Source organism: Toxorhynchites rutilus, chromosome 3 (assembly GCF_029784135.1).
Source record: "Toxorhynchites rutilus septentrionalis strain SRP chromosome 3, ASM2978413v1, whole genome shotgun sequence".
Lineage (NCBI taxonomy): Eukaryota > Metazoa > Arthropoda > Insecta > Diptera > Culicidae > Toxorhynchites > Toxorhynchites rutilus.
Genome location: NC_073746.1, coordinates 139,947,532 through 139,962,980, shown reverse-complemented (window position 1 = coordinate 139,962,980; position 15,449 = coordinate 139,947,532). Strand labels below are relative to the sequence as shown.

Below are 15,449 nucleotides of genomic sequence, written 5' to 3'. Positions count from 1 at the left end.
GTGCATCGGTAATTCTTCTCTCTTCTCGCCATTAATATTAATCTCGAATGAACTTTTTGCTCTTCTGTCATTTTCATTTGCCCTCGCCGTTTTGTGCGCTGTGTCGACTCCAACAAATCACACCGAACGATCATCGATCGATTGATGATGATTGTGTGGACACATCGCTCTCGCTTCTCCTGCTGTGAAACACAAAACCATCGGCTTGCATGCGACGATTCAAACGCTATCTGCTGATCGACGCGGGCGCTTATCGCCGATCGCCACCACCATCGCACCGCAAACAAAACGCGCGCACCATGAAAACCAAAACAAAACTTCGAGCAGCAAACTACGACGAGATGCTGCAGAAGCTGAACAAACCGGACATGGTGTACGCCGAGGTGCGGCAGGTCGAGTTCCATCTGGGCGATGTCACCGGCACGGAAAAGCTGGAGAAATTCGTAGAGGATGTAAAGTAAGTAATTGTTTGCAGTCGTTTTTCCTTTCCATGGGCGAGAAAAACGTTCCTAACTATATGGTCTCCTTTTAGGTATGGCATTTATCCACTGACTGCCTTTTCGGCACAAAAACCACCCGCTTCCCGACCACGAGCAATATCGCCCGAGACTGCAGAATCGGTGAAATCCGCCACACCAGAGCCGTTAGATATTGAAACTAGGAGAGTTGTGAATATGATATGTAGCGTTAAGCCCCGAGAAGAAAATTGCGAATTATTTGTGAGTATTATTATTTAGCAATATGTTTTAGCTTGATGCGCGGATCGCATCATGTTTTTAGCGAATTGAGACTTTTTATTGTGGCGTGTTTTGTGTCGCTTACGTAAGTGAGTGATTTCTTTTGCCGTTTTCTCAACACTGTTTTTGTTTTGGTCCAAGCAGTTATTGTTTATCTGAGCGAAGACTAATTCGCCCAAATTGCGTTTGTTTCTGCACCAATCGTAAAGAGACAATATAAACTGTGCACAATTTTGTAATGGCATAGCTTATACCACCACCATATTACGATTGGAAGGAGGTTATCGGGTCTCAACCCGGTTTCGTGGGTTGAACCAGACTATATCCTCTCGATTTTATGGGATTTTACAATTTTTTCGTACACTTAGCTTATTTGTAAGACTGTTCAATTATTCAATAAATAAACACTTTTTTGGCGAACACAATAATTTCGATGGCTAAACATACAAACAAGTTAGTTGTTATTGTTTGATACTATGATCCTGATCAACTAGCAACATTTTGTGACCTAAAGCGATTGAAATTGATAGTCTCATTATATATAGATCTAGATGCATCTGAAAAGAACTTGAATTTATTAATTTCGATGAGTTCTTTTGATGTCAAATCCTTTTATGGGTTTATTTAACTTTTGTGCCATTTCTCAATTGAAGTAGCAATACCATTGTTTACTTCCGCCTAAACACCACCTCAAAGATCTAGTTTTGGCCCATTAGCGGCCAAGTTATAATTGTTTTTTGGTGAAAGCCATTGGTGTAATTTTGATTAGTGTAAGTAATTAGTGTTTGTTATTGAACTACTAGAAAACTACGCACCTTCCTGCCTTGAACCGAATTTATTGCCCAAAAAACTATACAAAATCAAATGAAATTGATAGTAAGTGGTAACTAATAAGTTGAGCTATCATTTGGTGCAAAACGCATACGGTATTTTTGCTTTCCGAAGCGATGAAACATTATCTAAGTCGTTGCTCGATTTTTCGATTAGCTGACCGTTAAGGGAGGACCCCTGTCTGGATGGTCGGAAAATAATTAATTTTCATGATTTTTTTCCGATGTTAGGAGGAAGGATAAGTGTGCGGGTATTTGGTTATTGCTTAAAGTACAGTTGAAGATGTATTTTCCATTTTTGAGTGCACGAATAATGATTATTACGCTGTTGACAGCTTGTTGTTGGTATCGGTTCTGAAGCAACGGGGTGTCACAGAACGAATTCCAAAGAATATTTTAAAACTTTAAGATAATACCTAAGGCGTTACATAGAGATTTTTAAAAATTCGAAAAAATGCCAAAATGATGGCCATTTTTGTTAAAAATGAGTTGTTTCTCATGGAAAATCACTGTTTAGAAGCTCATAAAAAATGAGATATAGAAGAACGGCTATGTAAGGCTTTAGATAATGCATTTTTACATGCTGATAAAATAAATTTAGCCAAATCGGTCGAGTAGATCCTGAGATATCGATACTACCAGTTGAATAAACATGGTTTCGAGAAAAACGTGTTTAAAAATTCGTACAGTAATACTACATCCCTTGTGGTGGCCTTTTACTTCTGGCTGTGACATTCAAACGAAATCAAATATCGAGAAATCCTTTTAGGACAACATTTCTGAGGGCATAAGCTTCCCAAAAATGCAAATAACAAAAATTCGATTTTTTCGATCTTCCAGACCGGGGTCCCACCTTAACACCTTGATCGCCCCGTCGCCCTGATCTGGGTGACACTTTTCTCGTTCAATTTGAATAGGATTTTTAAACGGAATTTGATAGAATGGGTACTTAAATGTAAATATGGTTTATGAAGAATAATAAAAAAATCAAGAACATGAAAATATAGTTTTTATACTATACTCATAAACGGTTTTATTTAGCATTACCTACTGTAAATATGTTTGTATGTTTATCTGCAGGGTTGTCCCACATCAATAGAAATTTAACCTCCTTCCTGTTGACCGATTGATCTGAAATTTGGAGCACGCCTTTATCTCTGCTGTCGTTATAAAACTGCGTATTCTATGATCTTGAAAATCCAAGATGACGGCCGCTACAAAATGGCGGACTACATATTTTATCAAAATCCCATCAATATGGGTATCAAATGAAAGGGCTTGACTAGTAGAACACAGTTATTTATGAAAAATGTTAATCCAAAATGACCGCCATCACAAAATGGGACTTTTTTTCAATTCATCAATATGGGTATCAAACGAAAAGACTTGACTAGTAGAACATACTTATTTGTGAAAAATAACATTTTAAATATACTGTTGAAAAATCAACATCTTTATATCGTCTATAGTAAGTTCTTCTAACATATCGTCCAGGTCTTCTCTTGCGTATAGTTTCTCAATATCCTAATCGGAACTCGATGAGATAATAATACTCGAAACATTTCTTCTAACGCTTCGCACTTCCTCACTGTCAGATTTACTATTACGCCGTCCGGTGAACATTCTAAGGATGAAAAAACACATGTGTGTCTAAAAAATATACATAATAAACATATTGTTGTTTGGAATAAACATGGGCTTCTCCGCGTTACGCAATTATTATTCTCATTCTCAGAAAAAAACGTGCTTCTTTTAGCTTTTTACCTACCAAGCGCAAAGAACGATGAAAACGAATTACGTGAAAAATCGGAGTTGCCAAATATGATATAGTTTATAACGATCATTCTCCCACAAATGGAAATGTGTATACTCTCGATGGCTGTCCGGATTCGGATAAAATAATCGGTTTTCGGTTCTATAATGTGGACTTTATGAAATTATTGTGCTTGTAGGTGTCCACAAAGGATTTCCACTGGATGGGTCATATCATGGATCTGCAAGCTAATTCCGATTGAAAACAAGGCACAATGTTTGAATTAACCCAACTGAATAATATTACTGTTTTATTAGTTCTACTTTTGACGTTGTCGGTTTGAAGGATGGAGCGAGCGTGATGAATTATAGAGGTTTTAAACTTTTCAGTTCATTCGCCTCTGAAGGATGGAACAGAACTGAAAGGAATGCACACGCACTTGCAAGCACATAGATTTTTTGTTGTTGTATTTTTTGCGGTTCTGCACTCCCTATGGGTGGTGCTTATTTTTTTAATCTCATTTATTTATTTATTAGGCTCATTAGCATTTTATCTGTAACAGAGCCGGGTTTTTATCGTGTACATGTACATATGTTTATGTTTCTACATATTGTAAATTACACAGTAGTAGTAGTAGTAGTAGCCATTTAGGCGTTAGGTTTTCTGTTCCATTACATTATGGTAAATTACACAGTAGTAGCCATTTAGGCGTAAGGGTATTCTTTCTGTTCTTCCATTGTTCAGCAGACCGGACAGCGGAGACAGTTGATATTGATCATTGTTGGGTTATTTATAGAACAGCAGCCCGATGTTTCTTGCAGAGCAGAGCAGTTGTATGGATGAATCGATCTTTGTTCCACCGTGGATCGATCTCCATCGCTGATGATGGTTGCGTGGACGTAGTTATTCTATAACAACACAAAGATGGTCAATTGAGGGCCCTGAGTTTGAACTCACGATCGATCGCTTAGTGAGCGAACGCGTAACCAAGTGGTTACGGAGACCCCCAGGTGGTGCTTATGTTGCAATATTTATACACATATAGACGGAACAATGACCAATCCGGAGAATTGGCCGCATACCAGATGGATGCTTAGTGCTCTTTTTTTAACGGAGTGTTAGACGAAGAGATGTTTATGTGATAACCGGCTTTGAGAAGGGGAAGCAATGGTGTGTAAACTGAACAAAGCCATATACCAAAAGGAAATACCAAATATTCCAAAAGGAGAATGACAGCACTGCCGTAATATCGCAAAGTGACGCAAGCGCCTAAGGGAAGAATTTTCAGTACGATGCTTTTCTCAAAATTGCATGTATAATCAGCATACGCGTAAACTACGAAAATCTGATGTGTACAAAATGTGTACACTTGATGGAAAAACATTGCCATCGGCTTGATTTTCGAAGAAACACAGTTTCATTTAAGCTATGCTACCAACGCCAGTTTGCTGTGGAAACAGCAAAATTTAATCGCTGTTTCCACAACCAATTGGCGTTCATCCATCAAAGTTCTGAAGAGTTCTACAAATGTAAAAAAGTTTTATTTTTTAGTACATTATCTGTATGATTAGTATCCTTCTGTACAATGAAACCATTCTAAAATATTTCTTTAATTTTTATTTCTCACCCAATGTTCTTCGGAATATTTGGATGATATACTATATTCTGTTAGTCAAATAATTTCATTTCATACCGATATTGAGGGGATTGCAAAAAAAATACATAGTCGACCATTTTCATAATGTGTTTCATAATGTGGTGTGTTCTCCAAATCAAGCCATTCAACCTTTTTTTTAGCGACGACTAAATTGAGTTTTTCAAGATCATGGAATACGCAGTTTTATAATGATAGCAAAATTAAAGGTGTTTTCAAAATTTCAGATCAATCAGTCAACAGGAATGGGGTCAAAATTCTATTAATGTGGGACAACCCTACAAACATTCAAACATACATACAAACAGGTCAAGCTGAGTGAAACCATTAAAAAGTAATTGTTTATTTGGGGGCTGTGGTCATCTTGGATTTGGATTTTTCATGATCTACTGTGTTCTACTAGTCGAGCACTTTTGTATGATACCCATATTGATGGGGAAAATATGTAATTCGCCATTTTATAGTGGCCGCCATCTTGGATGTTTAAGATCATGAAATACGCAGTTTTATAATGACTGCAGGGATAAAGCTGTGTTCCAAATTTCAGACCAATCGGTCAATAGGAAGGTGGTCAAATTTGTGTTAATGTGGGACAGCGCTACAAACAAACCCACAACTTACGGGTGAAGCTAATAGCGAATTCGCTTTTAAAACTGAGTCAGTGCCACACTGACTCTGTAATAAAAAAACGTTTTCAGTTTCACGAATGCGGTGGTTTGTTGGTGTGCGTTATATAGTCTGATTTGTTTATATTGGCGACGACAAATGTACAGTGTCGACGTCTGGTGGCGATATTAGTGCTTGGGAGGTAAATTATTCTCTATCAGATAAGAAGGGCCAAGTGCAGTGTAAAAATATAAAAATTTGAATGACATTTTTTACTTCATATTGTTTGACATGTAGTCCTGACACTCACTTAACCATTTGTCGTGCATTTCCTGTTTGTTCTACAAATAATTACTATTATAATATAAAATCATCGTTAGACACAGTTTTCGTTCAATGTTTCTGCTATATCGGAAAAAAACCTCTTATTTCATAACATAAAATAAATATTCGATACGTTAAGGTAAATTTTCATTCATAATTTTGATTTTGAGAGCATGTTTATTCCTCCTGAATATCCATAATAATTTTCGCCTCCCAATGAAAGCACACGGAGCTTAATGCCGTCTACACGACTATACTCTTCAAAATCAGAATCCGAATTGGATTACGATTCCAATAATACAAAAGCAAGAGCAGTAGCTTTTCCATTTTCATAGTCTTCATTTCATTTCTAGATTTTCCAAAACAATACTCGGAACTTGACAGTTCAGTATAGTTGTATTGGTGAACCCGAGTGCCAACCCGTGAAGCATCTCAGTGCGAAACTAGCAGCTTTCGGGGCGAACTAGTGCGACACTGAGTGCGCAACTGAGTGAATAAAAAAACGTTTTGACAGCAGTTAGTGCGGCACTGGGGTTGAAACTGAACAAAAACGAATTCGCTATAAATAAAGCCGTTTATAAAGGTGTTTCCCACAACTGGTGGTGGTGTTGGTGGTTACGTCAACTATGCATGTTTGAGCAGTGTATGCCTTCGATAAATAAAATTTTGTAAATTTTGCTCCTATATCTCCCAAAGATGTATTCTTGAAATTATAGTTCCTTAGTGAGAATGCCAAACGCAGTGGATTGTTGACCTTCTACTGCGTTTGTCAACCGATTTGATGCGATGAAAAAGATAATTAATGCAAATTATCCTACATAAAGCAAATTTCCGATGTGTTGATCTCGTTCAAAAAGGTGTTGACATTACCAATCACAAGATTTTCACTGGTGAATTCCAAACTTCTTTATCAGAAGCATCACTTTTCAGACGTGGGTTTATAAGTACGACATATGGTTCAGAGATTAGGCGAGAAATAGGCAAAGAGCCTTGCCAATGAGTTCAAGTGGTTTATAACGGTGAACAATGATTATTGAAAAGGAGTTGTAAGTCGTTTACATGAAGGGTACTTACATATTAGCGTCACCGGATCCGAAATACAATAGATAGCAGATAGCTGGCATTCAGATATTTTCGTATTGTTGTTGCCTTATTGCCCAAGTCTTTTCGATTGACTCATTCTAGTTTATCGGGGAGAAGTGAAATCGATATATTCTCTACGTATACTAAAAGATTAGTTCTTCTGTTTCATTCATTTCTGTTGTTTTTGTTTCTTATCAATTTAGGTACAGGATCTTTCAGATTAAACGCTCACCCAAAAGAAATCGAAAAGCTCCTCATAAATTTGTTTTTTCGCTTCGTCGATGGTAACACTGCAATCCCCACTTCGGGACGATAATATTCGGCTACGTGTATTTTTAGCAAAATCGTATTACTCGAGCAAACGAAGCCTTAATGAAACTTTGTCCTGTTATGGTAAGAATTTCAACATTTCTCGTCGTCAATTACTTCCTCAGGGGGTACGTGAAGGACCGTTGCTATGATAATAAGCCGCAAAATTTGGAGGACTTAAAGAAGAAATAACTCGAATTTTCAACAGCATCGAAGTCGTAATGTTAGAGTTGTGCATGAAGAATTTTGTTCGCCGTTTAAAATGCGTTATCGAAAAAGGGAAAAAAGGGAAAGTCACATCGAAAATTTCCCAAAATAATAAGCTTTATTTTCGTTTTTTTTAAATAAAAATCAGTTCTTTTTTGTAGAAGTTATTAAAATTTGTTGCGAGAGCGTTTAATTTTTTTAATTCGTATTTTATTTGTCAACTAGCTGACCCGGCAAACTTCGTTCCGCCCAAAATTTGTTTTTTGTTATCAATACCTTCAAACATTCACGTTTTCTTACTATGAGCAAGTTCATGGGTCCAATCGCATAACTGTTCATTGATTGATCATCCATTCGACCCCGTTAAATTTATCTTTTACTTTAAAATTCCTTGTATTTCTAACAAAACTCATCATTATAATATAAGATTATTTTTAAACATAGTTCTCGTTCAAGACTTTCCAACCATATGCAAATAACATGTTTCTCCGTTACATGGAATAAATGTTTCATACAGAAAATATAATAGAATAAAGACAGCCCTAAATCGGACAATTCCTTCCTCGAGTTCTGCTCTTATCAACACATCCGTCGATCTTTTTTTTGTATAGATAGAAGAAGATATAGGAGTGCGTTTCATCACATTAAAATCTATTTCCAGTTTTGAACAAAGATCAATTTCGCTAGCGCAAACATCAATTGGACTAACAGCACTTGTCATTATGTAATTGTAGAACATATGGGAATTTGATTTTCCGAATTTTCCCTTTTTCCTTCAGATTTTTCCGAAAATTTTCAATTGTCATGTTTGGTTGGAATATTTTTGGTTGAAATATGTCTAATATTTTTATGGGACCCCCTCTCCATTCCAGAGGAGGGAGGGTGTCATACCATTATAGAAACATTTCTCATACCCAGAAACCCCCACATCCCACATCTCGAGTAATGTAGAAATTTATGTTCCATCTATATGGCAGCCCCCCCTTAGAGAAGAGGGACGAGTATCTAACCACCGTAAAAACATTTACTGCACCCTAAAACCTCCACATCCCAAAAAGGGGTCTGAAACTATCACGAAAACCCAATTTGGCCGTGGCGACGGCGGAATTTCCATTTTTTCCATTTTTCTAAAACCCGCGGATATGCTCGCTTCCACATACGGTCAAAACAAAACTACGAGTCCGATTCGTCTGAAATTTTGACAGTAGCCGATTACGAGAATGTACTACACGATTAGTAATCTCTCTTGCGATACTGACACCATCGGGCGATGAGGCTAAGTACTTATCGGACCGCTCTCTTATGGAGCCGGCGTGAATAAAATGCATCTTGAAATGCAGTAGGTTCATTACTGAATGACGATTCGTCAATGAGAGTGACTGTGTAAAACTCATCGGTAAGCTCAGGCAAATAATCAACATTGCTTAGTACGAATTAATTTTTCCGACCACCCTAAAATGAAAATGGGCACCATAATGAAAAAATTAAAAATTACGGGTCTATTATTTTGCTATACAGCCATTCCATGCCAAACCGATATAGTGGTTCTCAGATTTTCGTGAAAAGTGATAGTTTTGTTCCATTTCACACAATATTAGACACGTATTTTTTCATTTTTTCGTTAGCGTGACCGTCTCGGGTGGTCCGAAAAATCATTTTTCCAAAAATGACTTTTTTCAAAAATTCATAACTTTCGAACTACTGGGCCGATTTAGATGCCCCCTCTAGTTCAAAGCAATGAAAACAACAGAAAACAAATACCATCAAAAATCACGAAAACAAAATTCAAAATTTTTGCAAATGTAATTTTTTTCCAAGAAAGATTAACATATTGGCTTTAATTTGATGTGTCAATCATCTGAATCGGTCTAATAGTTCAAAAGTCATTTGAATTTTTGAAAAAAGAAAAAAAATATTTCCACGCGGCTATCCAAAAAAAATGCGTGTGCAATATTTTGCAAAAAGGAACAAAACTATCACTTTTCACGAAAATCTGAAAACCACTATATCGGTTTGCGTGACCGGAATAAATCGCCGCAGTAAACAACTTCAACAGAAACAACCGTTTAGAAAAGTGTGTTTATGTTGCAGTCGTTTTCTGCAGCAATTTATTCCGGGAACCATCGGTTTGGCTTGGAATGGCTGTATACGCAGTGAACTGCTAGATATTTCGAAAGCTGAATCAAGAGCAGATCTTATTGCGGTTCAGTCCATAGATTTGATGAATGAACATGTATTTTATATCTGCCAAAGATGCAAAACCGGAGTGAAAAGTAATTGATTGTTGACAAGTTGAAGGGTCGAATAGTTTAGCGCATATTCGCAAACCATCAAGAACGGCCCGAAGTTCTCCATTCTCGCTGCTTTTGAGAACATACACATACGTAACTCTGTCTTACAGCACAGAACAACCGAGAATCGCAAATGGAAACACAAACGTTTCGCTCTGCGGTCGGCCCTTCTCGAATAACATAAATGCTAGAACCTATCATGGAGTAAACTAATCCTTCAACCTGAAATATCGATCCACACTCATGGTGTTTCGATTGGGCCAAAAACGATAACATCCAGCCTGATTTGTGGTGCATTTGCATATTGTAGGATTCGCAAACGGTTAGCATAGCAGTGAAATAACTTGATGCCAACGGCTGGAGTACCTGAACGTGGCCGTGCTCTAGTCTCGAATCTACGTTGTTCAAGTTACCCCGAATAAAGCAACACCCGCAAAACAAACAGTTCGACGCGATTTCAGTGGTCCAGGCAGCTTTGACGAGATACACGCAGAGAGATTTTGGATCTATATATATATATATATATATATATATATATATATATATATATATATATATATATATATAAATATCTGTCTGTCTGTCTGATTCTTATGGACTCAGAAACTACTGAACCGATCGACATGAAAATTGGTATGTAGGGGTTTTTGGGGCCGGGGAAGGTTTTCATGATAATTTGAGACCCCTTCCCCCTCTCCAAGGGGGGGCTGCCATACAAATGAAACGCAAATTTCTACATTACTCGAGAATTAATCAAGCAAAGGAAACCAAATTTGGCGGAGGTTTTAGGGTGCAATAAATGATTCTATGGTGGATAGATACTCTTCTGCGATTGCACTTATGATCTTGCGCATAGTAAGAAAACCTAAATGTTTGAAGGTATTGATAACAGATAATAAATTGTGGGCGGGACGAAGTTTGCCGGGTCAGCTAGTACCTTCTAATAATGGAAGAAAAACGCTGGCAGCAGTCAATGTGAACTCCTGTCCCTATCGGCGGCGTGTCAATACCCAAGAGTCACGTGTACGAAAATATCCAATAATTTTGGTTCTTGAAAATTTCGAGCGCACCTCCATACATGGTGCGTAGCTCAATTGAGATTAAATTAAAATTATACTGTGCTAAGGCTCGAAAAGATTTTAAATCTAGTTATAGGTTTTTGACGATTTCTGAAGATATTTTTTTTACATTTCTTTCTCAGATGACAATATTATTAAGGATGGAGGATAAGATGAACCGACAGTTAACATGCCCCATCTCGCCGGACGACTCAGCCGTCACGCTTTCGCATGAGCTAGTTCACCTAGGATTTATTCATGAGGTATGAGTTATCTCCCCAGATAATGATAAAAAGTGCTAACTCAAATCCTCCTTACTCTACTACCCCAGACGGATCGTGAAAAATTAGCCACAATGATAGAGGATACGCTTAGGAATAAACAGCAGCAGCTGCTTGGTGCTGCGGCGAAAATGCAAAATGCGACTGCTGCACAGGCCGGCGAACGGTTGGTGAGCTCGGACGGCAACTGCATCGCCGGATCGGACACCACGTCAGGTAGCGGTGCAACAGCGGTGGCCACCAGCAATCATATTCACCATCATGTTCCTGTAAATTCGGCCAGTTAGTAATGCTTCCTTTTCTCTTCTACATCTCTCCTTCTCGCTCAATTGTTCTTGTTGTGTTTTATTTTCGCTGTCGTCAGTTTTACGAGCATCCTCCCCATTGGCCTGATTAGCAGTGTTTTCCGGTTCCGTCCCGGCGCAATATTTTTTTACAGATATTCTAGTTTGATTGTTTTGCTCACCTGCCAACACACTATCTGCAAACACCACAACCACCACCACCATTTACCGTTCACACTAATACTTATTCCGTTCACATATTGTCACATTACGACGGCACATGGCAGGAACAGTGTTTTGAGATTAAGCTAACCAACCTATTATCAACAATCTAAATTGTATATGTTGACCATATATCTCCCCTCGAGAAGCAATGCATAATCGTTGTTGTGTTGGTACTGCACTCCGTACATCGATCGATTAGCTATGATTTTTATTTAAGTAAAGAATAATTATTTATATAGCTGTACACCTATTTGACGAGGATTTAGAGCAGATAATCGATAGTTTTGTGAGAATAGGAGTGTATTTTTGCAGTAACTGCGTAACTCGAAGCAGAGAGGAAAAGGAACGGAGACCTATGTAAAAATGCATATAGTGAAAAAAAGAAAGATAAACAGTATCAGCAACAACAAAATACGATGGATGAGATGAAGTGCGTAGCAGGAGAAATATACACAAATATATTTATAATTTTTTTAATTCCTGTTTTTATTACCATGGCATATTTTTTAAGTTCGCTTTTGTTCCGCCTCCGTTGAGAGTCACTTGGTTTTTGGTTAATTTTGTGTTTTGCCCGTCCGAAACATTGCTCGCTCACAGTTTCAAGCACCTCTTAGTTGTTGCAGCTAACTGCGTGTGTGCAACGCCACTCGTATTTATGTTCAACAGTATCAGCTAGCAGCAGTTACAGTGGAATCATATATCACCTCTACTTTAACATTGCCCACCGTCGCTAAAATGGAGCAATTGAGCTCGTTGATTATCATTTTCGACAATTGTCTTTAATGTTGTTGTAACTTTTCCTTTTTGTTGTTCCCTAGGTTCGGAACGAGACTGGAAGGTATCGGATACGGATTCGCTACTAACGGTCATGCCAGTAATTATGGAAGGTATCAGTGTGAATAGCTTCGACGCCCGATTGTTTGCTTGTCTCGACGATGCAGAAGAGGCGCGCGAACAGCCAGACGACGAACTTGCGGCCCTCGAGGCCGCTACGGCTGCCATCGAGGAATGTCCGGAGCCAACCCATGCACCTCTGGGCTACGACAGCGGAGAGTACACATCAACAATGGTGCCCCTGACGCATCAATCCCCAACCTCTAGGTCTTCCATTGTCCCGGAAGACGAGCTGTGGTGTAGTGAGACGATCGAATCGCATGAGGCTAACGAGTAAGCATCGGAAGATGTCTTTAGAAGCACCCCTACCAAGTAAACATTATTTCTTATTTGTACATTATAAAGATAGAATAAGTCAAAGATATCAAATGAATGAGTTGCTATGTAATTACATAAAAAACAATTAAATGGAATACAACACTCAGATACGTACACTTAATCATGTCGCAAACATGTAATAGACAGTCGACAAAAGAAATTGTTCTTCGTTGTTTTCAGCAAAACAAAAAAGGAACACATGAAAAATGTCGCTTCAGATTGAGTTCAGTCTAACAGAAAATCATTTTCTGTTTTTGAAAATTTGCAACGAGATAAACCATAAAACCACAATCGAAGCATCAGATGTAGGAAACTTGCCAGCAAACGAGAAATCACGAACCAAACCTCTTGAATCAATCATAGTCAATCGGATCGATCGGATCAACCAGCAAATTTGTCTCTCGTGTAATTAATGAAGTCTTATAGCAGCCACCATAAGCATAGTACCAGCCCGTTTTAAACAGATCATAGATAAACAAAAAAAAACAAGAAAAACCAACGAGAAATAGTGAAACCGAACGAAATCGTATTACTCTTTGCGAATGCAAGTACGCGCTGAATTATGAGAGCTCTTCTAAAGGGCGCCCATTGTTATTGAAACGCTGAAGACTATTCCAAGAAATGCAAGTATGTAGCACATGTAGCGGAAAACTTTTTCCTTCGTCGTGGTGAACTGAGCGGAAGACGAAAATCTTTGCGCGGTATGTTTTATGGAACTGAGAATGATGCGAAAAGAGGAAACAGGTTATTTAAATATAGTCATTCAACTATAAAAACAAAAAAGTCAGCTTGTGAGCAAAAACGCGTGAAATAATTATATGCAAATAAAGAAAACAGCAAAAGGCCAGCAAAAAAAAGTCGTACTTTTAAATTATTCTAGGTATGGATCGAGAGGTTCGAGAAGGGAGATATAAAAAAACGATGTGCTTAGTCAAAGCGTAAGGAGAGCTGATGCCATTCGACGGATGAGCTTGTAGTTTCACTTAACTATATCACATTCCATGTTAAAACACAATAACAAATAACTGTACAAATGAGACGCCTTCTGAAAACATTGGGCACTATAATATAAATCTGTTCGATAAAAATTTTGCTCGTTAGTTCGGTTTTGCTATTATAAAGAGTTCGAATACACTTTAAAAATGTGTTAAAAGAATAAAATACCGTCGGCATCTCCTCCCAGATCTTTGAAATGAGCTCCTTAAATTGATCCATAGTGCTCATGTTCGCTCTGCTTGGCCAACACGTACGGCCATACTTAAAAGTTCAGGGGATTAACATATTAGGTACCGCACGTTTTGGGGCAAACTTGTACGCTTCATTTGTTCGGATACTACGAATGAGATCGTTTCCTTCGATGTGGATGAAACGAAGGCGAACCATCGGTAGGCCTTGTGAGTTTCTTGGCAGACCATGGATCTAACCATCAAGTGTAGAAAACACGCGTTATTTCATGTTCCATCCGTAACAGACGAAACGCGAAACACGAGAAATCTCGTGAGCGGTCCGTAAAGTGTTAAGGTCCTGGGAGCTGGGAGCGCACAAAGTCTTATCGAAAAAATCAGCCAAATTCTCCCGACACGCTCGGACGATATTCGGCGTGCGGGCCGGTCCGCCATCCTGCTGAAAGACGTAATGATCCTTTCCGTAGTGGTTCCGAAGTGCCGGGGTAACAGCCGCGAAACTATCAGTTTGGCTCTGCCCAACCTCTTCTTCGTTGTAGCCTTCGTTACCCCGTGAACCTTGCGTTTCTTGTACGACTCATATCCCAGGTCCTTTGTCATGGCTGCGATGTTGCGCGTCGGTTAGCCTATATATAAGGCTAAAGCTAACATCAATACCAATACACAAAATGCACATGATGCGCACCTATACAACGATGAAAAATTGTATACGAACTTATTGAACACCCCGTAGATACCGGCAGCATCGCATCTTCAACATCAAAGTTCGGAATCGACGAAGCCCAAATTGCACATAATTGGATGTTACGGTATCGAGACCAAAAACATCGTTCACAAATTCTGCGCCTGGCTTACTAATTTTCACCATTTTCATAGAAAAACTGATGAAACCAGGTTCGCAACCATTTGGTTACGAAAACTCCCTTCACAAGCAAAAGCTATCTTTTTTGGTAGACTTGTCTCACTTCTTAACTATGCAAACCTGGCCAGAATATTCACCTGCCCCCGGGCTTCTGAATGCCGAAGAGGGACTAGTCTCTGCGGAATGCACGTATCTGCATGCTCGTGCTGTTTCAGTCCTGACCTAGGAATTGTCGGACAATCGCGCAGGTGCTAAGGATGAACGACTTTTGGGTGCCGGTCAATTCCTACTCCATGTTTAACACCGTCAGCGCTTCCAGAAGTGTCTGCGGGACAATTGCAGTTCCAGAGAGAACGACTGGCACAATTCTTGGAACCTCCCTTAACCCCCACAATTCTTTGAGCTCCATGGCCAATGTTCAGTACTTGCAAATTTTGCGACCTTGGGTCTCCCCCAGATTTTGGTTCAGTCGGCCTGATTCTACGCGGCGTGTGAGGTGAGATGACAATTGTCACATCACCATCACGCAACTCTCCTCACTCTATTCCT

General features: G+C 38.8%; 1 protein-coding gene across 4 annotated transcripts in view; it reads left to right on the top strand.

Moving 5' to 3' along the window:
- The window catches only part of LOC129775765 (nuclear receptor-binding protein-like), a 147,037-nt gene extending 133,243 nt beyond the window's left edge, over positions 1 to 13,794 (top strand). For 3 of the 4 annotated variants that reach the window (XM_055780843.1, XM_055780846.1, XM_055780845.1), the window contains exons 8-12: positions 328 to 457; positions 533 to 719; positions 10,996 to 11,115; positions 11,184 to 11,415; positions 12,461 to 13,793. In XM_055780843.1, coding sequence (XP_055636818.1) covers positions 328 to 457; positions 533 to 719; positions 10,996 to 11,115; positions 11,184 to 11,415; positions 12,461 to 12,813 — 1,022 coding nt within the window. In that variant the 3' untranslated portion in view covers positions 12,814 to 13,793. Of the gene's footprint in view, positions 1 to 327; positions 458 to 532; positions 720 to 10,995; positions 11,116 to 11,183; positions 11,416 to 12,460 lie in introns of all 4 variants that reach the window. The other variant, XM_055780847.1, reaches the window with a different exon arrangement.
- The last annotated feature ends 1,655 nt before the right edge of the window (positions 13,795 to 15,449 follow it).